At 39.7% G+C, this 24,338-nt stretch overlaps 1 protein-coding gene across 1 annotated transcript in view; it reads right to left on the bottom strand.

Moving 5' to 3' along the window:
• Positions 1-24,338, bottom strand: part of SYNE1 (spectrin repeat containing nuclear envelope protein 1) — a 464,341-nt gene that overhangs the window by 249,114 nt on the left and 190,889 nt on the right. The window contains exons 42-54 of the mRNA XM_082855887.1: positions 22,693-22,843; positions 22,206-22,364; positions 20,850-21,032; positions 17,569-17,670; positions 15,044-15,247; positions 13,677-13,884; positions 12,766-12,878; positions 11,217-11,422; positions 10,047-10,202; positions 6,249-6,540; positions 5,269-5,441; positions 2,698-3,007; positions 1,345-1,509 (exon numbers count right to left, since the gene is read on the bottom strand). Of these exons, the coding sequence (XP_082712013.1) occupies positions 1,345-1,509; positions 2,698-3,007; positions 5,269-5,441; positions 6,249-6,540; positions 10,047-10,202; positions 11,217-11,422; positions 12,766-12,878; positions 13,677-13,884; positions 15,044-15,247; positions 17,569-17,670; positions 20,850-21,032; positions 22,206-22,364; positions 22,693-22,843 (2,422 nt within the window). The remainder of the gene's footprint in view (positions 1-1,344; positions 1,510-2,697; positions 3,008-5,268; positions 5,442-6,248; positions 6,541-10,046; positions 10,203-11,216; positions 11,423-12,765; positions 12,879-13,676; positions 13,885-15,043; positions 15,248-17,568; positions 17,671-20,849; positions 21,033-22,205; positions 22,365-22,692; positions 22,844-24,338) is intronic.

Below are 24,338 nucleotides of genomic sequence, written 5' to 3'. Positions count from 1 at the left end.
GTCCTGACCTTCACCTTTGACTTTTCTCACATTGTCACTCCATAGCCAATTAAATCACTCATTTACGAAATCCACTTTTCTTATCGTGTTCTATGTTGCTAAATGCTTTATGTGCATGATCTAATTTAGTCCTCAGAACTACTCTGTGAAGCAGGTACTACTGTTATTCTTATTTTACCAACTAAGAAAGGCTTGAGGACATCAAGTGGCTTGCCCAAAGACACAACTAGAAAAGCAGCAGAGACAAGATGCAGCGTCAGGGTCTGATTCTAGAGCTTGAACTTGAAAAGTTTTATGAGCTATCGTTACATCTGAGGTATTATTTTATAAACATCAGTTTGTGCATCATCATTCCCTCCTACACTGCAAGTGCCTTGAGGACTGCACAACCCTGGCTGAATAAATGGACAGATGGATGGAGGAATGAATGGATGGATAAGTCAAAATATTAGTGAGGAATATGTGAAAGTATTCTAGGGAATCGTACAGGTAATAAGAATTTAAGAAGCGGCTTTATGTGATTATCTCATTTAAAACCTATGTGGTCACTGTAAGATTTAAATAAGATAATACCCTCCGAACATCTAAAAGTAAATCCTCAAAATATAGTTATTATTGTTATCATCAACTATTATTTTTATGTTCTGATTTCCAGCTATCACATTCCTGATCACAATTATACTACGTATTCCAGCATTTCCTCATCTATAACTAAACAACGGAGGATTTCATCACTGCCTAGTTTTCAGATTAAACTCTATTATTTCCACAGAGGGGAAATTATTGTCATTTAATATTCAAGTAACTAGAAATATACTTGTTCCAGCTCCCTCAGATCAATGAATTTCGGTTTTTTAAGTTGCCCTTATAAGCAGTAACTAGGTGATAGTTTTAATGCCCTTTAAAGTACTGTCTTCCATTATGTTGTTGTGCTATTGGCTAGGAAGGCAGAATAAAACAAGTGAATGGCACCTCCCAGTTATTATTCAAATGTGTTTAACCAACTTACTTCATAAGCTTTTCTTCCACTGTGCTAGAAAATAGTATCTGGTTTTGTCAGCCCACTAGTCTGGGGCATATTTCTTAGGCTTTGATGCTATAGCAATCAGCACATTTGCATACAGAAGCATCTACAGACAATGTTCTATTTTCCTCACCAGTGTAAAGTGTTTTAAATCCCCTTTTTTCTCTTGCTTAAGGGCAAGGTAATAAATACCAACAAATGGAAAATAGGAAGAAAACATTTTAAATAAAAAGTCTTATCTACAGAATCTTTATCACAGGTGTGTGATACTCAAGAACCGATGAAAGAATGACGTTATAAAAATCTGTCCATTTTCTGACCTTAATTTTAGATAATTTTTTCTGGGTGGCTGATGAGTCTCCAGACATATCCGACCACCGATGAAGGTCTTCCTTTGCTGAATGCAGCCAATCAGTGAATTCCTGGACTGCGTCTAAATACATGAGATGATCTTTCACAATCTCTTCTACTTTCCTCATTTTCTCCTAGTAGCCAAAGAAAAGAGTACTTTAACAATAGTAATTATTGAGACTCTGAAATCAGACAAGGTAACAGGTCTCTTAATCATCTGAGAAGATTTCATTCTTATTCCTGAATTTTCTCTGTGTTTGATATCTTTAAATGAAAAGATCAAATTTTAATTAGACTGAAAGACATTGAAGAAGCAATCATTTTCCTTTAGGTATTTTTTTAGTTTAGCTTAGAATAAAAATCTATGCTTCATGAATGTTGACTAACATCCCTCACTAATAGTCCACTTAATTATTATTAACTATTTTTGTTATTCAGGCAATTATTTGTGTTGCCTTTGTGTACAGTATTCTGCTCAGCACTTTAAATGCATTTGCTCATTTAATCCTCACAACAGCCATATGATGTAGATACTATTATTAACCCTATATTATAGGAAGGGACCTCCAGAGGTTACAGAGGTTAAGTAACATGCCCAAAGTCATATATCCAAAAGAGGGTCAAAGTCAGATTTCAAATGTAGGTCTTTTTGACTCAAAAGTCATAGCTCTTAATCACTACCAAAATAAAAATTAAGATAAACTAACACATATGTTAAAAATTGTAGTATTAATAATACAAAGATACTTCCCCAAAGGAAAACCAAGAAGGGGGGGAAAAAAACTTCTCCCTTACCTTCTTTAACATTCTCACAAATACACAAAAGAAAACTCATGGAAGAAAGTAATAATTCAGAGATAGAACTGAGAGAAAACCTTGATATTACATGAAGGAGTCTATTTCTTAGAGAACAGGAAAATGCAGTTTTTATTAAAATGAGAAATAAAGAAAATACTTGGTACATGATTGAAATCTGGGAGGTAACTAGACTTGCTTTAATACAACAAACGTAAGTGGCAGCAAAAGAAAAAGGACTCTACACACTGACAACTGAGTCTCAGGCAATCTTACAAAGAAAAGAAGTGGGTTGATTAACATTCTAAGTGGAGGAAAGGTGAAAAACCAAAGAATAAAAAATAATCCCAACACTGCAGAAAGAGAAAAATTCATGAGCGTTCATTGGTGAGAAATGACCCTTTATGTAATACCTGTTCACTAAAGGTACACGTAGTTTCAGAGCAGCCAGTTCTCCTATAATTCAATCCATAGTGTACTCTTTACCTGAACCTTGAAGTTTTTTTTCTTCACTATAAAGCACTAACCTTGGAAATGGTCATTATATCATTAAACTGGGTTTTCAGTTCCTCTTGAGCCGCTTCCTTGAAAGACTCATCCTCAGTCTTCTGGTAGAGTTCCCTGGCCTTGGCAGTGAGTCGCTGCAGGACTGCGGCGTGATCTTCCGCCTCAGATACGACGGACTGAAAGTGGTCCAGAAGGGAAAACTTCTCTTTCAGACCCGGCTGCGGTTGCAAGGGATGTTCTACCTTTTGATCCACTGATTCCATCCACTGCTCCAACTGGTTTTTCCTCTCTAGATAGTCATTCCATTGGCTAATCACAGACTCTAAAGTGCTAGAATTAATGTCACATGTTATAAAAATAAGTTATCTTAACATCTCTACTAAAAACCAATCACGAGGGCATTGCAGCCATGTAAGCCGTTTTGCTGAATGCTATTGAAGTGATGAAAACACTGCTTTTAAGTGCAGGGCGAAACATGACTCCTCTGACCCACAACACAGTCTCTTCAAATGAAAATCTATGTCAAACTTGAAGATGCTGTAGTCACATATGCATCTGGGGATTTGTCTTGCAAATGCTAATTGTCTAAATGAACAGACACATATATGTGTTACATTGAGAAAACATCAGCTCTGGGGCATCAGTTAAATTTTATTTAATATACATCAATTCTTTATTTTCTTGGACTCAGTTTATCTTATTAAAGTCAGATGATTATTTAGTGACAAGAGTGAAAAATGTAAGGTATTCTTTCTGGGTAAATAATATAATTAAATTGATTTTTCACTTAAGGATATAATACACAATGTTTAGGGCTCCTGTGTTGAATGTGTGAAGGAATGAAGGTTCAGTGCGTTAATAATATAAGAAATTTAGTCACTAAAGTCACGTAAGTAAGAGTCAAGTAAAAGGCTCTCCAGACTGGCATTTTTAAAACACTTCCAATATTCAGCTTTATAAACTATTCAAAACTCACTTTCAGTGACCCCTCACACCCTCCCTTGCATATAATCCTATGATCCTGGAGTTATATCTGTGGTGAATGTACTTCCAAATTGTTCCTTTTGCTCAAATTGTTCCTTTTACATCAACAGAAACCTCATCATACATACCCTAAAGCCCTAGTCTTTCCTCAAAGAATTTTCTAGAAAGTGCAAATCAATCTCACTTCTCCAGAAGCTACCCCAAGCCCTGCCTTCTTCCCCAGTCTCACAGCATTTCAGTAACACAATCTGAGTCAGTTTTTCATTGTTATTTGTGGAAGGTATCCTGCCCTAGCCTCCAAGCACTTAGAGGGCAAAACCTACCTTGTTCAGTTTCATTATTTTAGCACAATAATTTGAGCCCTGCGACTGCTCAGAATGCAGTGGCCAAATGTAATTTCTTGCTGAAAGAGGGAAATCAAGGATTTGAAGCTGCTTCTTGTGTTTAACATTTTATTCTAGCATCAGGAAAATATTCACCCGTATTCCTATTCACTTTTATGAAGCTGGTCTGTTGCCAAGCATTGGGAAGTTTAGTTCATGCTCCAGCGGTCTGCTCTACAGAATAACAGAATTATGGGATCTGATTTTTTTCTTTGCTGCCCATTATGAGTTGTGATGAAGACTGAAGTCCTGCTGACTTTGGGAGTCACCACCTACACTCCATATTTAAAGGAAACAAAACAAAGCATCATTCCCCAAATTTTAGTTGTAACCATGGTTCACTGTTTACACTGCAGTGAGTCACCGCAGTGTTGTTTTGTTTTGTGATGAACTTTAATCTTTTATTCATCTGTTTATTAAGATCATATTGAGCACACACTTCTCCAGTGATCAAACATATAACCTTTAGAATGTGCCTCCTGGAATGGGTTTTGGTATTTTGGTATGACTTTTGAAAGTCATTTGTCCAACGAGCCAGCCAGATTATTTGTTGATACTCGGAGAAGAGGGAGGAAGATAAAGTCTTCCACTCACAAATATAACACAACACCACCACCACCTGGTGTAACAATCCGTATCTTCTGTACTTTCTCATCAGCGTCTAGCGCAGGGGGTTTGGGCGAGCTGGAGGGTGTTTGTGTGAGGGTGTCCACGCAATGCAGGAGGTTGGCCTCACGCTAAATGCCAGGATACCCCATCGCCGGGGTGGTCAATACTCTCCCCATATCTCCATATCCCCAGTGTCAGTGATATTACTTCGGTTGAGAAAAAGATTTATATGTAAGCCTAATAGTTGCCAATGACTTAATTTCCCTTAAAAAGCAAAAAGTTATTAAAGTTGTTAAAGACCACATATCCTTGCTTTGATGAATTGAAAGGAGGTACAATTCCACGAGAGGTATTATGGGAGATGCAAATATTACACACACACACACACACACACACACACACACGCGCGCGCGCACACAAAGTAAGTAAACAAACAAACAAAACTGGCCTTTGCAGTTACAGAAAATACCATCTAGGCAAAGACAGACATGCACACAACTAGCTCTAATAATATGCTTGGAAACTCTCCTGCAGGATACCCTCAGCGTGCACCATCATTTTACTAAGCCACTGGGTTTGAGTCAGGCAAAGAAACACTAAAAATAGGCTCTGTACCTCTGAGCACGGACGGAGGAGCTCATGATGTCAGCCCACACATCTTTAAGCGTCTGTAGCTGAGTCTCGATTACCTTCTGACCTTCCTTGTTGCTACTTCTCAAGGCCTGTTCCCCTTTGCCAATGGCCATATTCAGTTTAACTTCCCCTTCACCTTTCATCAGGAGAATATCCTATGAAGGAAGAATGAACACTTGTCAGCAGGATTACTAAAACCTTCTGATGTTTTGAAAAACGGCCATGTTTCCCATGAGAATCAAGGTAGGGCACACCTTACTCATCTTAAAATGAAAAAACAACAACGTCAAACTCTGTGCCCTACTGCACTGTAACGCCTTACTTAAATATTAGATGTCCGGGAGTCTGGGAGTCAGAGATGAACTCCGATTAAGTTCTTGGAAAACTCTGGGCCACTAGCCTAGAAATGGAACTTTACTGAATTTTGCAGCAGAGAAAAAAGAAGTCATTCTGAAAATGAAGACACAACTGTCAAAAACTTAACAGTCCCGTTTTCACTGCCTGGCTCATTTCTGCTTTGCAAGCTCACCTTCGCTGACTGCAGGCTGGGTTGGTAGCCTCTTTCGTACTTCAGTCATGGCCCCTACATACAGGCTGCACTGCAAGTAACAATTTACAGGTTGGTGTCTCCCACTAACTGTGAACTCCTAGAAAGCAAGGACTAATTTTTGTTTCTATATTCCTATCAACTTGCATAGTGCTTAGAGTAGAGTAGCTTTTCCATAATGTTTGCTAAATGTTTACTAAAAAACCGCAAAAATTATTTTAAAGCTATTTGAACAAAAATATTCCTTTACAAAAGAGAAAAATGATCCCTCCAAATCCTTTTTGCCCAGTTTCTCCATTCTGCCTACATAATCCTCACGTGGAGGCTCACAGAACAACGAGGACCCAACTGAAACATCTGCGAATCTACTCAAAGTCTTCCGAAGGCAGCCGTGTCGGGCCGGCGCCCCGCGCACCTGCACTTGTGACAGCTGTCTCTCCAAGGCGTCTCTGCCCCCCACGGTGCTCTCCGCACAGGCCAGTCTGTCTTGCATATCTTTCACGCAGGACCACATGCTCTGCAGCGCTTCCTCCAGGGCCTCGTGCTCCTGCAAGGCCATCTGGCAGCTCCGGAGCTTCTCCTTGGTCCTTCGGAGTAAGTTCTGATAGTTAGTGAGGAGCTGGGAGCACAGGCGGGCTTCTTTCCCAGCGCCATGGCCTTCTTCACTGAGAAGCTGCCCTCTCTGGGAAAGCTTGTCAAGAGACTCTCTAAAGAAAACAAACGAACAAAAATTTAATTCTGACATTCTGGAGCACAGGGGAGTGATAACTGATTGTTGACATTAGAGCAGTGACCAGACAAGAGCTCACAGCTGACATGCCTTTCGGTGAGGATGCTGGGGGCCCTCGTTCCCTGTGGTTTCTCTGAATGTAGTCAATTCACATGGGGGGTTTCATTCACTCTGTGCTATGCCTAGATGCCAGCCCACTGTATTGTTAGGGATTCACTTCAGGAAATGGCCCAGGCCTGCCTCTTCAAGCCGATCTCTAACTTTTCTCCATTCCTAGCTAATGCTCTAACCATAAACAGCTCCCTGAAATTCCCCAAACGCTATGTATCTATTGTATACACACGGAGACTCCTGCTTCGTTAAAACTCTTCTGCTCTCTTCTGCTTCTTCTCTGATTGGCCCTTCAAATCTCAGTGCAGTTATCACATCCCCAGGAAGCATCATGATGACTCCTCTTCTGGGTGCCCTCTGCCTGTCTTACTCTCTCACCTCATACACTCTGTCTGTCTCAATCCACAAGGCTTTCACCTTCTAGAAGCCAAGGCTGTTACATTCATCTCATATCCCAGGACCCAGCATGATGTCTGGCAGAGATAAAATGCCAAAAAAAAAAAAAAGTTTCTTTCAAAAGGCCATCTTATGAATACTTATGGGTTCCTTTGTTGTATCTTGGGAACTTTTCTCATCTCAGTTTGGGGTTATGTTAATTGGGTCAAGGGAAAACATTATCATGTGTGGCTGGGTAGGCTTCATCTTGTTTCATGGATGTCTGAATTCCAATCAGCACATCTATCAGGAAATGCCTGGGATACCAGAAGGGAGAGTACAGATGACATAACGCAAACTGTTGTGAATGCTAGAAAAAGAATAGGAAGCCCATCTCCTACATTGTCTTTTTTTTTTTTCCTACTATGTATGTAGAGAGCATCCTATGGGCCTCTGTGAGATACATAAGACTTATACAACATCACATATTCTTTAAAATACATCTCTTTTACTTGCAATCTGCTTGAGACATGAAGGTGAGACATGACAGTGACTTAAGCAAAGATGTGAGTTAAATAATAATTCAAGATGACAGATATCACTTGTTACCATGAGGAGAACTGCTTAATGGATGATAAAAATTCAATGATTCTCAAGTTTGGTGTTCTTCTGAAAAATACAGGACATCCCCCCAAGGTATGCAAAGTACTGGAAAATATTATGACAAAAAAAATCCAAAGGACTAGGGGGGAACAAGTGGCAGGCAAGTGAAAGAAGTCAGATGACTCAGCTGGAGAAGCTGGGAGACCAGCAGAGCACATTAGGATCACCCTGAGAAGCACCCAGCGCTAAAGAAGCTGGGAGCAAATACACCTAAGGACTCTTAGCATATGGTCTTGGAATATCAGAGAGTAATAGCTCAGGAAGCATATGTAAAGTCATTTCAAATGTTTGAAAGGAGGAGAGAAGTAGGTCTGGCCATGTAATACTGTACCTAAACAAGAGTCAAGATTTAAAAAGTAAATAAAGTGCAGTGTAATTTTCAGAAAGTTATAGAGTTAGAATAATGCTGTTATTCTGTTAATTCAGCGAATATTTTCTATTGTTGGCACTATACTAGATAAAGACGGTAAAGACCTGATGGTCTCTGGCCTTGAGATACTCACCATTGGGTTGGGGTTTATTAAATTGAAACTGAGCAGGACCTTGTGGGGCCCTCCCAGGTAAAAAAGCCCTTCTGGGTCCCCTGTCTCTTTGTTCATAGGAAAGCTGTAGTCTCCCAGCTTTGTTCATAGGAAAGCTGTAGTCTCCCAGGCCTCCTTGAGTCACAAAGGAGCAGGCTCAAACAGTTAACGATTAGGACAGTAGAGTCACAGAATCTTTAGTTCCTCCCTAAAGATACGTTAGTGTCTGATGCACATTCCTGAGGTGTTTTGCAGATACTAAAACCTCCACAAGAGGGAAAAAGCTAACTGCATGGTGACCAGACTGTAGCCATGACATAAGCTGCTCCCTCTTGAGCAGGACTGAATCTGTGGCTTTGCACAATGCCAGACACTGGCCTCAAGGAAATTGTAACAAACTGACCCTGGAATTGAAAATTAACTGTGCTTAAAATAATCAGTATGACACCGACCAGACTACTTACTGCATGGTCAGTTTCAAGATGATTCTAGAAGCTAACTGTACTGTTTTGCACATAGTCTCTGTTTGCGCACCCTTGAAGCTTTCCTTTAAAAGCTCTTGCCCTCTGATCGGCAATGGGGAGTTGGTTCTTTGGGACATGAGTTTACCTTCTCCCCAGGATTGCCAGCTTCCTCAGTAAAGCCATCTTCCCTTTCACCCAACGCTTGTCTCTCAGTATTGGATTCTTGAGTGATGAGAAGCCTAACCTGAGTTCAGTAACAAAATCAACATGGTTTACCCCATGGTAAAGGCTCACAGAGTTGGGACCAAAACATTCCAGGGAAATTTTATAATAGTCATCAAACTATCACACCAACAACAGCTGTCAGTATGGGTTCTGTTTGTATGCTTGTTTTTTTCAAGACAAGGAATACTTAGCATGCTTGACCAAAAAGAGGATTCAGAGGAAAAGGAATGAGTATGATCTGAATTAGGCAAATTTTACTCAGTTGATCATGGTTGCTGATTTGGTTGATCAAGCAGGCTGGATACCAGCCTTCTGCTGCTCAAAGTGTATCTGCTCTGCAAGACGACAGTGAGACAGTTAAAAGAGTTTTGGCTCAAGCTGCCCTCCCCTAGTGGAAAGTGTTCTATCTTCCAATGCAAGAGTTCCAATGAAGCAACTGAAAATGCCAGGGGTGGAGTGTAAATTGAGGGAGCAAAGCCATGAAAGTGGTGGAGTCCAAAGCATAGGCCAGAGAACTCTGCCTGAGAAGGAGTCGGAAACATTTGCTCAGTTGGCAAGCAATAAGGAGACAAATATTGCAGTGGAGAAAACGAACCTCTAGGACAGCCAGACTTCATGACCATACACCTTTTGCTTTACTAAGAATATTACGAGGATGGGGTGGATTGGAAATGGTGCTGGAGGCTGATGTGTGTGAAGAATATATGGAAATTGGGGTCTCATTTATTTCTGTAAATGAAGGGTATCTTTATAATCACCTTATATCCTTATAATAACCCCCGAGAGGAAAATATATTTTTATTATTATCATTATTATTATCACAATGCTTAAAAGCTAATATCAAGAAATACAGGAAATGAGTGGCCTGTCCAATTTGTTGAGCAAAGGGAGATGTCACTGGGATGGAAACCAGCTCCTTACCTCCAACCCGATGCTCTCTCCAGATCACCACACTGCCACAGAAACACTGCACAATCATTTGTATGCCACACATTCGGGGACAGAAACATAACCACCACCAACTAACCAACTAACCAGCCAACAACCAACCCAAATACCCAACCAACCAGACAAACAAACACTTGTTAGTAGGGAAAGAATCTATTCCACTTCTGCACCCTACCTTGCAGCCAGCAGTTCTCCCAGAAACATTTCAATTTTATGGACTTCGTTTTTCTTCTCAGGAATATGTTGCTTACTCTCTCCTAAGTCTTCTGTACTTAATCTTTCATCCATTTCATGGATCCAAACATTCAGTTTTCTGTGCTGATCTTCAAAGCTAAAGAAAACAAACACACCTTAGAGAAATTTTAATATCCTCATTATAGTAAATAAATTCCAATATCTGAGGTCACAGTGTCTATGGCAATTAAGATCTCATGAATTTTCAAGTAGAGAAGAAAACTCGACAATAAGCCAATTAAATTATCCCTTATTTCAGTAACAAAATGACAAATTCTGGACATTTCTCTTGAGATACAAGCAAAAAAAAAAGAAGCACCTCATCTTGCTGAGTTGATTTCCTCGGTAATTATAGCTGATAATTACCAACAAGATAACATTCCCATGTCAGTGGGCACTCAAGTTTGTGTCTTACTACAAAGACCCTGAATTGGGGCCAGTGGATAAATGGGGCAGCGGAAACCCTGGGAGAAGAAGGGAAAGTCATCTCTGTGTCTTTGTACCTTATGGGGATTTGAATGTGGCACAAGAGCTCTAGGGCTCTTAAGTTTTGAAGACAACGTAAATTCTCTAAGAAACCTTGACAAGAGTCAGGCACATTACTCGCCAACCAAAAAGGCATTTTGATTATACTGACATCTTTCTTTTCCTAGCAATAGAAAATTTTTTTCTTTCTAATTTTATATTCACCCCTGTTGACATAGCTTCCTGACTGGAATCTTGATTCAGAGAAATACAATAAGTGTTTTCCGCCATAATTCCAACCCAGCAGAAGGAGACACAGGAAAGGACTTGGGTAATCTAAAACCTGGGTATCAAAACTCTAACATCTCGATTTAGCCAACAGACAAAAAAATACATGCATTTATGCCATTAAAAATTATTAATGAATATAATTCCTTTCTTTTTCTATCTAGAAAATAAAGCCAAATGATGCCATCAGAGTTTGAGCAATCAGTTATTGTCCTAGTATGAACATGTACTTAAGGTCAAAACTTATTATAATTTAAACTCACAGTTTCAAATATTTTTTGTTTATTCCCAATGGGTCTTTAAATCCTGAAAATATATTCTGTGTATGATGAAGTCTACACTTGTCAAAACAACCTACCTCCCAAGTTCCAAAGCACAGTCTTGAAGAGCCTGTTTGTCTTTAAGGCATTGTTTCAGAAATGCTTGAAACTCTTCATTAGCCTTTGTAATTTGCTCCTGAATGCTACTGACAATTTGTTTAGGCAAATGTGCATACAAAGTCTGCCCTTCTCGAGTCACTGCATCAAGCTTGCTCTGCCCATCACTGACAGAGTCCAAAAGGTTCTGTTTCGGGAAATAAAGGTAATAGAAAATATTTGCTATTATTCAAAGACCCTGCTGCATGGGAGCATTAATTACAGTTCTGGCCTGAGAAAGTGGAGCAAGAGAAGAAAAACAGAGCACAAAGGAAGAGGCCTTTGACAAGGCTGGAGTGAGAATGATGTATACAATTGGATATAATCAAGACTCAGAACGGAGAACGGTGCCAGGCAGTCACTGGAACCACTGAGGACCAACTGCGAGCAGCAGCGAGCTGGAAGGGATGATGCTCTCATCAAGGTCTGTGCTCAGTCTCTCCCCATTCCCACCATCCCAATCTGGTCCAGGCTCCATCTCCTCACATGGTTACCTGTCTCCACCCCTCCTCCTTGTCTGACCCCCTGTCTTCAGATCCCTCATTTTCTTGGTGTGCACCTCTTCCTTGGAAGATCATATGCATACGCGCGTGGCTTCAACAGAGCACAAGAAGCCCAGGACTGCTGTGCCAGCCCTGCCTCTCCACTGAGCTCCACGGTGGCATTTGTGATCGTCACGCAGACTTTTCTTCGTGGAATTCCACTGCATCTCAAGCCTCAAAGGGGACAACTCCACATCTGAATTCACCAAGCCTCCTGCAAAACCGCTTCCTGTATTATAATGCTCTTCCGCTTCCTGTATTATAATGCTCTTCCTACCCTGACTGCTAATGAGTTATCTACATGATTGCCATCACCCGTTAGGCCACAAAATCCTCACGCTCCTCATTAACTTTCTAAAACTATTTTTATAAGACTTAACACAGTGCTTTGCTCAGATCAGTCTCTTGAAAAACCTGGCCGAAACTCAATTTGAACCTAGGCTCCTGTCAATCATTCTTACCTCCGCGTCACAATGGCCTTCCCTTACCAGAATTTATACATTTTTCATTGTCTGTAACACCTATAAAATCTATAATATCTATTGCTTTTATTTGAATATATTGTAGCTCCAAATTTAGATGATAGGTTATTAAAATTACACAAGCCATGTCTTCTTTCTTAAAACTCCTTCATGATAATGATGTTAAATAAATACAATTATTTATGCTTTTACTGCTATAAAAACTGAAATTAGGTTTAGTTCTGAATGAATTCCAAAGAATGATCAACAGGCTAAAAAACAGAGGAAAGGGATCTAGAAATTCTGACATTTTCTCAACTTACTTTTCATATATTAACTATCTCCTTTCAAGTCAAGAAACCTCATTCTGTTAGGGAAGAAAAAAATTTGAAGAAAATAAAGTTTGGGGAAATAGATGATTTAGGTCTGACTTGAAGGCACTTGAGGGCAGTTTAGGGAAGAAGGAAAGGCAGTGCCAGACTGCATACCTGAAGATCATGGAGCTTTGCCTCCAGAACTTTGCTGTCCCCAGTTCTATCTGATGATTCCTTTGCCGCTGCCTTTATTCCAGAAAACCACTCTTGAAATTCCTGCATAGACTCTTTGGAAAGTAACGAAAATAAGAAATACATCCAAAACATTGAAAGAGCTTCCAGGATGACCACGATGAATTAATTCTGGCCTTCAGCCCATTGCATCTTGCCTTACAACAAATATTCCAGAAAGAAAACAACAACGATAATAATATAGAATATAATACAGTATGATCTAGAATCATGACTGTTTATGGTAGAATTGAGAAATTATCTCAGATATAAGACTGAAAAGAAATTCGTATTTCTGACATGTTTGATTTCCCATTGTGTTTCTTTCAGTAGAGAAGGATAACTGCCTGATTATGTCAGATTGAGCAATGCTCTAGAGGCGTTAAAGCCATTCCTATGGCAAAGGGAAGAACCATCTCCTCTGCCCACCACGCTGACTTAGAGCATCTTACATTCACACCAGAGCAGAGGCACAACTGTGTGGGAGGCCGAGTCAGGGACATACGACCAGCAATTTCCTGAATTACATGGCTGCTGTTTCACAGCCTCTCCTAAGATCCAGGTTTACCGTCTCACTTCATCATAGCAGTGGGACTCATTTTCCACATAAATGAGCTCTACACAGAAAATCCAGATGGAGTTCAGATTCCTCAAGATGGCGGACTCCTACTCTCTTAAGGAGAAAGAGGAAGAATTCTGCGTATGGTGAGAGCCCAACCACAACAATTTGATCGCTCAAATCTCACCACACACACAAATTTAAAACGCTACTCTTCTGGCAGTTTCTAGGCAGCATTTGGTTTGGACCGTGTCTTGTAAACAAACTATTCAAGCTAAGACCTGTCAGAGCTCACCACTGAAGTGTTCTTCCAGAGAATCCTGAAGGCTGGCCTGTGTCTTGCAGCAGGACTGGCTCACAGCCTCATGTCTCTTCATCAGCCCCGTCACCGCACTGCCCAGGCTCTCCAGCTCCACTGAATGGTACTTGCGGCACAAGCTATTGAGATTTTCTTGGGTGGCACTGATGTTGCTTTTCTGACTTTGAAGTTCTTTTTGTATTTCCTACAGAATAAAAATATGCCGTGAAGGATATTCATCACATTCAAGAGAAACATTCCATACACTCGACTCTGGAATGTTTTTTGGAAAGTGATGTTGTCGAAATCCACTCAATAATGTATATACTTTTGTCGGACTTTTTTTTTTTTTTTTGAGTATTTGTGATAGATCTGTGTTGATTCTTTCAGAATTTTGCCCAGTTCTCCTTGGGAACAACGGCAAACACTCTTGAGAGGTAGCTAGGATTGGGGTTATAGTTTAGGATTTCAAGCAAATTGAAAAGGTCTTTGTGGATTCCAGCCCAGGATCTTGGGTTTAGTTAGTCGATTAGAAGCTATTATATTAATGGAGTCACCCTCCTATGTTCACATCTTCCATGGGCTATTTGGGCTTTGTTTCAGGGTCACAGGCCACATCAAAAGCACCGGTAGTTAATTTTAAAAGCATATGTCCTTAGTCTCAAGTACAGTAAGAAAATATGCTAAAAGAGCACAGAACACATATGTTGTTTTCTCAACCATTTTTAAAAAATATATCCCTCGGGGCTTCCCTGGTGGCGCAGTAGTTGAGAGTCCGCCTGCCGATGCAGGGGACACGGGTTTGTGCCCCGGTCTGGGAAGATCCCACATGCTGCAGAGCGGCTGGGCCCGTGAGCCATGGCCGCTGAGCCTGCGCATCCGGAGCCTGTGCTCCGCAGCGGGAGAGGCCACAACAGTGAGAGGCCCGCGTACTGGAAAAAAAAAAAGTATATATATATATATATCCCTCTCAGGATGAAAGCAGTCATGCTGACCAATAAAAGTAATTAAGTGATGAAAAACTACTAAGCATTCAAGTTTGAAAATGTGTAGAAATTCAAACAGTTCTTCTATAGGCTCCCACCTTTTTTATTAAAAAAAATCTTAACAAGTACAACCTATGAGTAGGTCCTATAGCAATGCATGCTTTCTGTTTTTAGAATATTTGTCTTTGGTTTCTTACCACCTGCATTCAGTTCTCCATCTGTTATTTGGTTTGCTGTCTCCTATATCATGAATTAGTTGGTTTGGTGTTAACATGGGTAACTGATAACAGAGGTTACATTTTTATTATAGTCACCGAAAAACAGGAGAATTAATATTAGTATTGAAATGTAAACACTTAGTGATAGTTTATGACTTACCTTCACTTTTTTCAGTCCTTCACAAGTCTCAGTTTGGGCACAGTTCATCAACGATTCTTCTAGTTTTGTCAGCCAGGTTGCAATGTCATTAATAAACTTCTCCACTTGTGCACTCTGAGAGGTGAACTCTTTCAAGGTTCCTTTTGCCTCTTCAGCAATTTCTTTGGCATGCTCCAGTTTCTGCCTTAAGTCGGCTTCTATAAACTAAACATAAAGTAAGATTTCATTAAAATCTGTGAAGACCAGAGCACTCGTTCAGTAGGATTCGTTCACGTGCAGCTTAACTGTAAAAATCGCAGAAGCCTAACCATGGATGCTAATTCAACTTTTCTAAGAAGGAAAATCAGCGGGTACAAGTTGCCAAATATCTTACGTAATGGGAAAATGGAAAGAGTGAGGATTACTGTTAACACTGGACTTTTTAAAGTGGAAGCTTTGACTGAGGTTCCAGGGAATCCACGAGATCCCATTTCCAAAGCAGAGCTCGACTCCCACGGAGTAACCAAGCTGGGGACCAAAAACCTGCTCTTCATTCTCCCGGGAAATACACACTTTTCGCCCTGAAGTAGTCGCTGCTTTGGACAAGCACCACTTGGGGATTTTTGTTTTGTTTTGTTTTGTTTTGTTTTGTTTTTTTTGCGGTACGCGGGCCTCTCACTGTTGTGGCCTCTCCCGTTGCGGAGCACAGGCTCCGGACGCGCAGGCTCGGCGGCCATGGCTCACGGGCCCAGCCGCTCCGCGGCATGTGGGATCTTCCCGGACCGGGGCACGAACCCGCGTCCCCTGCATCGGCAGGCGGACTCTCAACCACTGCGCCACCAGGGAAGCCCCACTTGGGGATTTTATAATGGAGGAACGTCATTTTTGTCTCCTATTTAAAATATTCGGTGAGGCTAGTTCTTCTCTCCTCCCTGGATGACTGATTTGGGGAGGGCCCTGAACTTCTCTAGCCCCACGCATAATAATAAAAGGACTTATAATCCTGATCCACTGCAAAGCAGTTTCAATTCCTCAGTTAGAACATCTAGTTCCATTTAATAATCAAAACTTTGAACTGAAAGCTAAGATGCTTTTTCCTATCCTCAGCTCAGACCAGCTGCAAACAGGAAGCCTCCGGTGGAGAAAGAGGCCAAGTGCCTTTTTTGGTCTTTCTTCACATTCTTTCTACTCGCTGACTTTGTACATCTCTTTAACTCCTAGCTGCCGAGGCCTGTTCATCCCCCAGAAAGCCTTCTTAGGTACCCTGAGATGCACACAAGTAATGCTCTCCTCCTCCTTTCCTTTCATAATTCATTTCTGGGCCAGAAGTCACAGGCTGGCATTTCATCGCAGATGACTCTGGGATGCAGGCCACTCAAAACAATCATTTCTCCTTTGGCAAATACATCAGCAGTCAGCCAGCCTCTCACCCTTAAGGTCTTACGTGGTGGGAGTTAGATACTAGACTCCTGTGTCTGCCAGCTGCAGGGGGCATATGCCATGCTCTCTAGACGGTACCGTCAAAATCCTTCTCATTTTGAGGTAAGATGCAGGCATCCCCATACTTCCTCCCTGAGTATAGGTAGGGGTGTGTGTGTAAGAGAGAAACCAGAGAACAACAGAAGCTCCCTCCCAAAACCCTGCCTCCATCTTCACTCTGGCAAGTCCAGCTGCTACCCGTTCATGCCCCTGATACGCACAAGCTCTCCTTTTCAGTTCTGTACATGATCAGCCTCCCTTTTGCCTATTCTTGCTTCAGGTGAAACTTCTAACCTTCTGGTACAAGTACATCATCCACCAATGACACTAACTGAGGGATACACAGCCTTGGGTCAGAGGAAAAGTATAGGCGATCAAACAAAATTGACTTGTTAGCAAGAAACAGTAGATAAGGAAGGAACAGGAAGAGAGAAGATGAGGGCAGCAACAAATAGAGAGCTTAAAGTAATGAGTTAGAACCCTTGGCCCCAAGCCCGGGGCTGGCTGCTCCCAGGCTCCCTCACTGAAGCAGCCCGGTTTGCCTGGTCAGACCTGGTCTGCCTGGCCTGTCTCCTGGTGCCTGTGGACGTGCGCCATCTAAAGGGCCTTGAAGGGAGATGTGGGGTTGTGATCCCTCCAACGCCATTATTCAGTAAATGGATTAGAAAAATGTCAATAAGAATATCAATATTCATACATGTGGTTTCTGTCTCTGTGTAGGCTTAAAATGGTCCAGGAGGCAAGTTGGACGCTACCACTTCCAAAATTTAGTAAGGAAAAAAGGAACTAATCTTATTATACTATTTGAGTTGGAAATATGCTCTTAATACTAGCACAAGGAATTCTAAAAATGTTAATATTTTAACCCCCATATCTGATAACGTCTACGTGCTTGCTTGGAATTACAATGATAACAATAAGAATATACACGCACATATACATATGCATATACATGTACTTTGTAAATAAATACATAAAGTGTGTGTGTATATATATATGGACATATATATAAACTTTTTTGAGAGTGTATAGTATATAGAGTTATTACAAACTTGTTGAGTGCTTACCTGAAGATCTGGTGGTGTTTCTGGATTTTTAGTTAATTCTTTAAGATCATTAACTTTGGAATGAAGTTCTTCTAATCTTAATGCTCTCTTTTTAACTTCAGACTGCAAAATAAAAGACAAAGGGGAAAAACATAACTAATCAAAACAATGACATGTTATACTTGGCATTCAATAATTTCAAGCATTAACTCTGTCAAAAAGCCCCAACTTTAACCCAGGGTAAAAAAAATGAAACAAAACAAAAAACTAAAACCAAAACTCTGCTTCATTTTCTGAGGACTCTCATTATTTGTGAACGTGGAAAAATGTCACCATTAACTTTCACTGGGAATGTGAGGAAGTATGCAGAATTTTCTTTCTTCCCACCCTCTTTTATTGGGAAAAAATGCTCCTGGAAAAAATTAAACATTAACCAAAAGTCTTGAGTCAGCGGGGATTTTCAACAGACTAACTGTCGTTTATCTATTAGCATTAATATCATTGGCTACTAAGGCAGCATTGAAGTCTTGAGAAAGCATTTCAAAACAAATACACAACAGGAGTGCCTCTTAATTACTGTAGACTATATGTAATATAGAAGAAATATTTCAAATAGAAATTTAAAGGGTGGTTACATAGAAATCAGGTTAATTAGGAAATTGACATCTAACATTTTGACTTTTGTCTTCTTTTGTTGTTTGTTTTTTTTTTTTGGCACCAACACTAACACAAGAAGAAGAAAGAATAATCAAAGAATCATTATGAACAAATTAGATGCTTGGAAACTTCATTAGTTATCTGGGCCCATGAAGGAAGTTTTTTTTTTTTTTTTACATCTTTATTGGAATACAATTGCTTTACAATGGTGTGTTAGTTGCTGCTGTATAACAAAGTGAATCTGCTACACATACCCCCATATCCCCTTCCTCTTGCGTCTCCCTCCCACCCTCCCTATCCCTCCCGTCTAGGTGGTTACAAAGCACTGAGCTGATCTCCCTGTGCCCTGAGGCTGCTCCAGGAAGGAACATTTTAATAAAGTTTCCCTCTCAACTTCAATGTGGTATTTTGGTGCTTTGTAGACACTAACAAACCTCCTGATGCCTTCAATCTAGAAAGTGATTTACTTGCCCAGTAAGGATTAATGAATTGCCTGCCAGGCCCACTGGCCTTCCCCAGAAGCAGCCTGGGAAATTATGGAATCACCCCTATGCACCTAAACTTCATTTCCTGCACTGCAGCAGCCACGACACTGTTGGGCACCAGGCTGAATGCAGCTCACTGATTTTAGTAACTGGTGCATCACAGAGCATAGCATAAAAAACCCATCTCTGTGAGTGACTGAACCTGGACATAATGAATGTGGCTGAGGCCCACTGGCTCCCTGGATCCCAGAGGTCACTAGTAGGAGTATCCTCCAGGCTGGTTGAACAGCTGGCCCTGATCTGTAGCATTTACCACCTTTTTTGTTTTTTTTTTTTTTTTTGGCGGTACGCGGGCCTCTCACTGTTGTGGCCTCTCCCGTTGCGGAGCACAGGCTCCGGATGCGCAGGCTCAGCGGCCATGGCTCACATGCCCAGCCGCTCCGCGGCACGTGGGATCCTCCCAGACCGGGGCACGAGCCATGCCCCCTGCCTCGGCAGGCGGACTCTCAACCACTGCGCCACCAGGGAAGTCCCCATTTACCACCATTTTGAGCTACAGCATGATGTCACAGAACATGGAGTTGGAAGCACCATACATGTGTACACGTTCTATAGTATTTCCATCATATGGATATAATAAGTGTCAATAACTCAAGAGCCAGATAACAGTAATGGTCAAATAATAATTAGGAAGTGATAAGTTTGGGGAATTCATTACTTTCAATTTTAATACAACTTAATGGTACAGTTATTTACAATTTAATTTTTAATAATGGTTGTGTTTATCCCTGGCTCACAAAATTCCTGAAAACGTAGTGACTTTGTGAGCTGGTGCGAGCTGTACTCCAGTACACACCACTGTTTGAGCTGTTATGTTAATAGAACATCAAAGGGAACAACTAAAGAGACTGTGGGATCCCTCTCCTGACTGTACTTTTGGTCTGGATAATTCCCTCTACTTAGGTTTGCTCTTAGAAATAGGAACAACCTACAGAATGTTCTTTGGGTAAATACAGCTGATAACTTCGGCAATGCAGATGATTCCACAACATTTTATTCAGACTGCAGTCATCTTTCATGTGTCTGTCACGTTCCATATGTGTGCCAGGCCCAGCCCTGGGCCCTGGAGCACAGAATGTGAACAGTCTCTTCCCTCACCAAGAGCACGGTCAGTCCCCTGCTTTGTGAAACAGGTTACCTCTGGTCACTCTATTTCCACTTACCCTACTTCATTTTTCATCATAGCCCAATTACCGCTTGACATTTTACATACGATATATATTGTAATGTAAATACCATAAGGGTAGTGACTTTGTCTGTTTTACTATTAAATTCTCAGTGCCCAAAACAGTGCCTGCCACATTGTAGGTGCTCATTGGAAATCTGATGAGCAGATGAATAAATGAATGCAAGAAATGGGAGTTTAAAAGAAGAATTTAAAATAAATTGGCCACTAGAACTTTAAAAGCCCACTTTCCGTGGAAATCTGTGACCCTCCAATCTCCAGTTTTCTTCCACTTCTGCAAAGGCAGTGGAAGAATCCAGCACCTAACTTAAATGTTCAGGACCCGTGGTAAGTACTCAGCAAACATTTTGTTTGAATGAAGAAAAAAGAGATACTAAATATCATTAGATTACAAACATTTTCGATTTGGTTTTCCGATAGGAAGGTGGCATAATCTCAGATGAATGGAACAAATTGTAGATTTTATGAATCTTTACTCTTCTACTAATACTTTAAGAGCCCCAACTAAGAAATGATAAAAATGCAAAAAAGAAAACATCCCTCTTACCCATAGCCGAATCAACTTTCAAGTAAGCAGCAAAAGACAGTAAAGAGTTTTATTACACTAATTATGTGTCTTGAAAGGAAGAATGAACTTTACTTTTTTTTTCCAGTGGTTTATTTCTTTCTTTTTTTTAAATTGGAGTATAGTTGATTTACAACATTGTGTTAGTTTCAAGTGTACAGCAAAGTGATTCAGTTATACCCAAATATCTATTTTTTCCAGATTCTTTTCCCTTATAGGTCATTACAAAATATTGAGTATAGTATGTGTCTTGAAAGGGAGAATGAGCTTTAAAAAAAAAAGACACAATTTTTTATACGCTGGTCAATGATGTACCACAAGCTCACATATGAAGGTAAAGGCATTTTACCTCAAATTCTTTCAGGAATTCTTCTGCTTTGAGGCTGTTATTCAGGTTGCTGACGCTTTTGGTCAGCTGTGGGACAGAATTGTTTGCCCACCCGTCGATCTCATCTTTACTTGTAAGTACATCATCCCAAATGGACAGGCCTACTCTCAGCCTGTCCATGTTTTCCTCAATTTTCTCTGATATCTGGGATAGAAAAGAGAGGCCACATCATGAAATCTGAGGCTTTCAGATGCTCTTTGGCCACCGAAGTGTTAAATATGTCAATGCTTCCTTCATATTCTGACTGGAAAACAAAGTTTTACAAAAATTATTATAATCGAATTAGCGCTCCTGGCTCAAGTAAATGCTAACCATTACATAAAGTATTTCTGTCATTAGGAGGGTTGATTGAATTTTGATTTTCATCTGTAAATTGGAAAACAATAACAGGTCTGTTGCAGTCTACTATAATATAACTCACTCTAAGGTTTAATTTCACGGGATAGGAGTCTAGCTAGGGCAGTACTGTATATATTTTTGAAAATGACACAATAAGCCCTTTTATTTGTAATGCTGAGATATAAAAATGTGCATAATTAGACTCGGACATATTTATAGAATAAGTAAATGCACAGGAGAACAACCTACTCTGCATGTTTAAAGTATTATTAGTATTACTGTTTAACAATCTTCCCATAATAAGAATACCATTTTAAAAGTGGAGGCAGATAAGGTTCTCTGAAGTCCCCAAATTATTTGATTATAATATGCAACCATCAATATCTAACTTCAGTAATTTAGCTTAAGTAAGGGAATCCACTGTAGGTTAAACTTCTGAACCTAAATATTGATAACAGGGGAGCGACAGAATCACAGGAATTATGAGCTGGAAAACAATGTAAAATATGTATGGATTGAGATGTACAGTTCCAGAGAGATCGAGTGACCTGCTGCATGGGCACACAGCTAGCAAATGACAGAGCAAGAACTAATGCTTTTCAATGCACAATTACAGTCTTATTACTTTAAATTGTTATCCATTATTGTTTAATATTCTGGAAGATGTCTATAAATTACTCTTCTATTTTATCCATGATCCCAAGGTTTAGAAAAGAAAAACATTTAGAGTTATAAATATGTAATGATTGGAGCTATCAAATGAAATTCTAGAAAATCTGCCAATTTACCAAAATAAAGCAAATAATTTTAAACTATTTCTAAATTGTATGTGAACACTGTTTTTTTTAGAGTATCATTTTGAATTTAGCATTAAAAGTTAAAAAAGGAAGTCACATTCCTGAATAATTCTTGCCCAAAAATGTGACTGAGAAATGTGAATATATAAACTATTCATAGAATCCCAGGTGGTGAGCTTACATCCAGCCATTTGTCCACAGTGCTTTCCATGTCTGTTTTCACCAAGACGAAATCACCACTGTGCATTTTTTTCAGCTCAGACGACAACTGTTTTCCTTTATTGGTAAAATCATCCAATTCCTTCTGTTTATGACACATTTCCTGCTGGGCAGTTGCATGCTATGGACATAAATGTTTCCTTAATTAATAGAACAACCAGAGATATGTCCAGAATTTATAACCCTTTGCCTCTAAGAAATTTAATTCATGGTTGACCTTATGCAGAAACCACTGGTAATAATGAGCTATACAGATATATAGATATATATAATTTTCTCGACTTGCTAGACTCCCAGAATATAAGTATTCCTAAAAAAAAAAGTTGAGCTTGTCAGCATGAATTAGCTATATCTACATATACTGACAAGAGTTTTATAGGGAATGCATTATGCGTAAAAACAAATCTACTAACAAAGTCTAATAAAATAAATACGTCTTGAATTATTACCTTTGCTAAAGCCCACTTAAGGTCCTCCTGATCTTTCACAGTAGTTCTGGTTACAATCACATTGCTGGCATTTTCTAGGACTTTAGTTACAGCTGACTTCAAATTCTGATACTCTCTCATTAAGTCAATAAGTCCACAGCATAGACCCTGGCTGTAATGATTAAGAAAATACATCACTTATTGCCACATATCAGGATAGGGAAGAGTTCCCCCACGATCGGACTTGATATATAACTACATAAGTGTACCCTGATAAATGCTGAAATCAAGGGAAAACCTATTTCCACCTATTGATGTCAAAAGCATTCTGGCCAATCTGACTTAATCCTAATGTCCAAAATGTTCTCCATGAATGAAGAATCCACCTAGTCATTAAAACAAAATCTGTTAAATTTTTAAAAAAATTATCTGTGATTTAATTACTTCATAGTATGTGAGTGGAGGGGAAGGAAACCCACTCCTCCCCAAAAAACCCAAAAACCAAAACAAACAAAAACTACTGCTCAATAATTAAAGTACAGGGACTTCCCTGGTGGTGCAGTGGTTAAGAATCCGCCTGCCAATACAGGGGACACGGGTTCGAGCCCTGGTCCGGGAAGATCCCACATGCCACGGAATAACTAGGCCCGCAAGCCACAACTACTGAGCCCATGTGCCACGACTACTGAAGCCCACGTGCCTCAACTACTGAAGTCCATGCGCCTAGAGCCTGTGCTCCGCAACAGGAAAAGCCACTGCAATGAGAAGTCCACGCACCACAGCGAAGAATAGCCCCTGCTCACCGCAACTAGAGAAAGGCCACGCACAGCAACAAAGACCCAAAGCAGCCAAAAATAAATAAATAAATAAATTTATTTTTTAAAAAAATTAAAGTACATATGAGATTTTCTTTTCCATTTTAAGAACACAAATTTTCATTAAATATGAATCCCCCAAGAATCGTCAAAATCTAAGAGAGTTTTTGTTCATAAGAGTAAAATGCCTTTGAGCAAACAATTCTTCATCCAGGAATTTTTCAAAAGAAAGAGGTGTGCACTAAGAGTTGGGTAAAATTATATCCTTCACACCATTATTTGTAATAGGAGAAAACTTAGAAATAACCCAAATGTTAAAAATAGGCCACTAAGTGAATAAATTGTGATACATTCTTATGATTGAATACTGTGCAACCTATAGCAAATCACAATTTAGGAGAATATTTAATAACATGGAATGAAGTTTTTGCAATATGGTTAAATTTTTAAAAGCCTATATTAATAGTCTACAGTATATAATATGTATATACAATGTATATACATTGTCTACATGTATACATAAAAAATTAAATATGCATGTTACAGATGCTTATGTATACATAAAATGCTTATGTTATAGGATGCTTATGTATACATAAAAATTAAATATGAATGTTACATATGCTTATGTATACATAAAAAATTAAATATGAATGTTACAGATGCTTTATTTGTAGTCGGCCAAACTGGAAAGATCTCAAATATCCATTAGTTGGTGAATGGATCAACTGTGGTACACCTAGTAAACGGAATGTCATTCAGCTATAAAACTAGATTGGACTCTGTGGATACATATCACAATGTGCATTGAGCTAAGTAAAAGGTTTTTAACCAAGTGTAGTAAAAACTTAT

The sequence above is a fragment of the Leucopleurus acutus genome (assembly GCF_964270905.1).
Source record: "Leucopleurus acutus genome assembly, chromosome: 15".
Lineage (NCBI taxonomy): Eukaryota > Metazoa > Chordata > Mammalia > Artiodactyla > Delphinidae > Leucopleurus > Leucopleurus acutus.
Note: the sequence above shows the minus strand (reverse complement) of the source record. Positions and strands in the feature narration are given on the sequence as shown.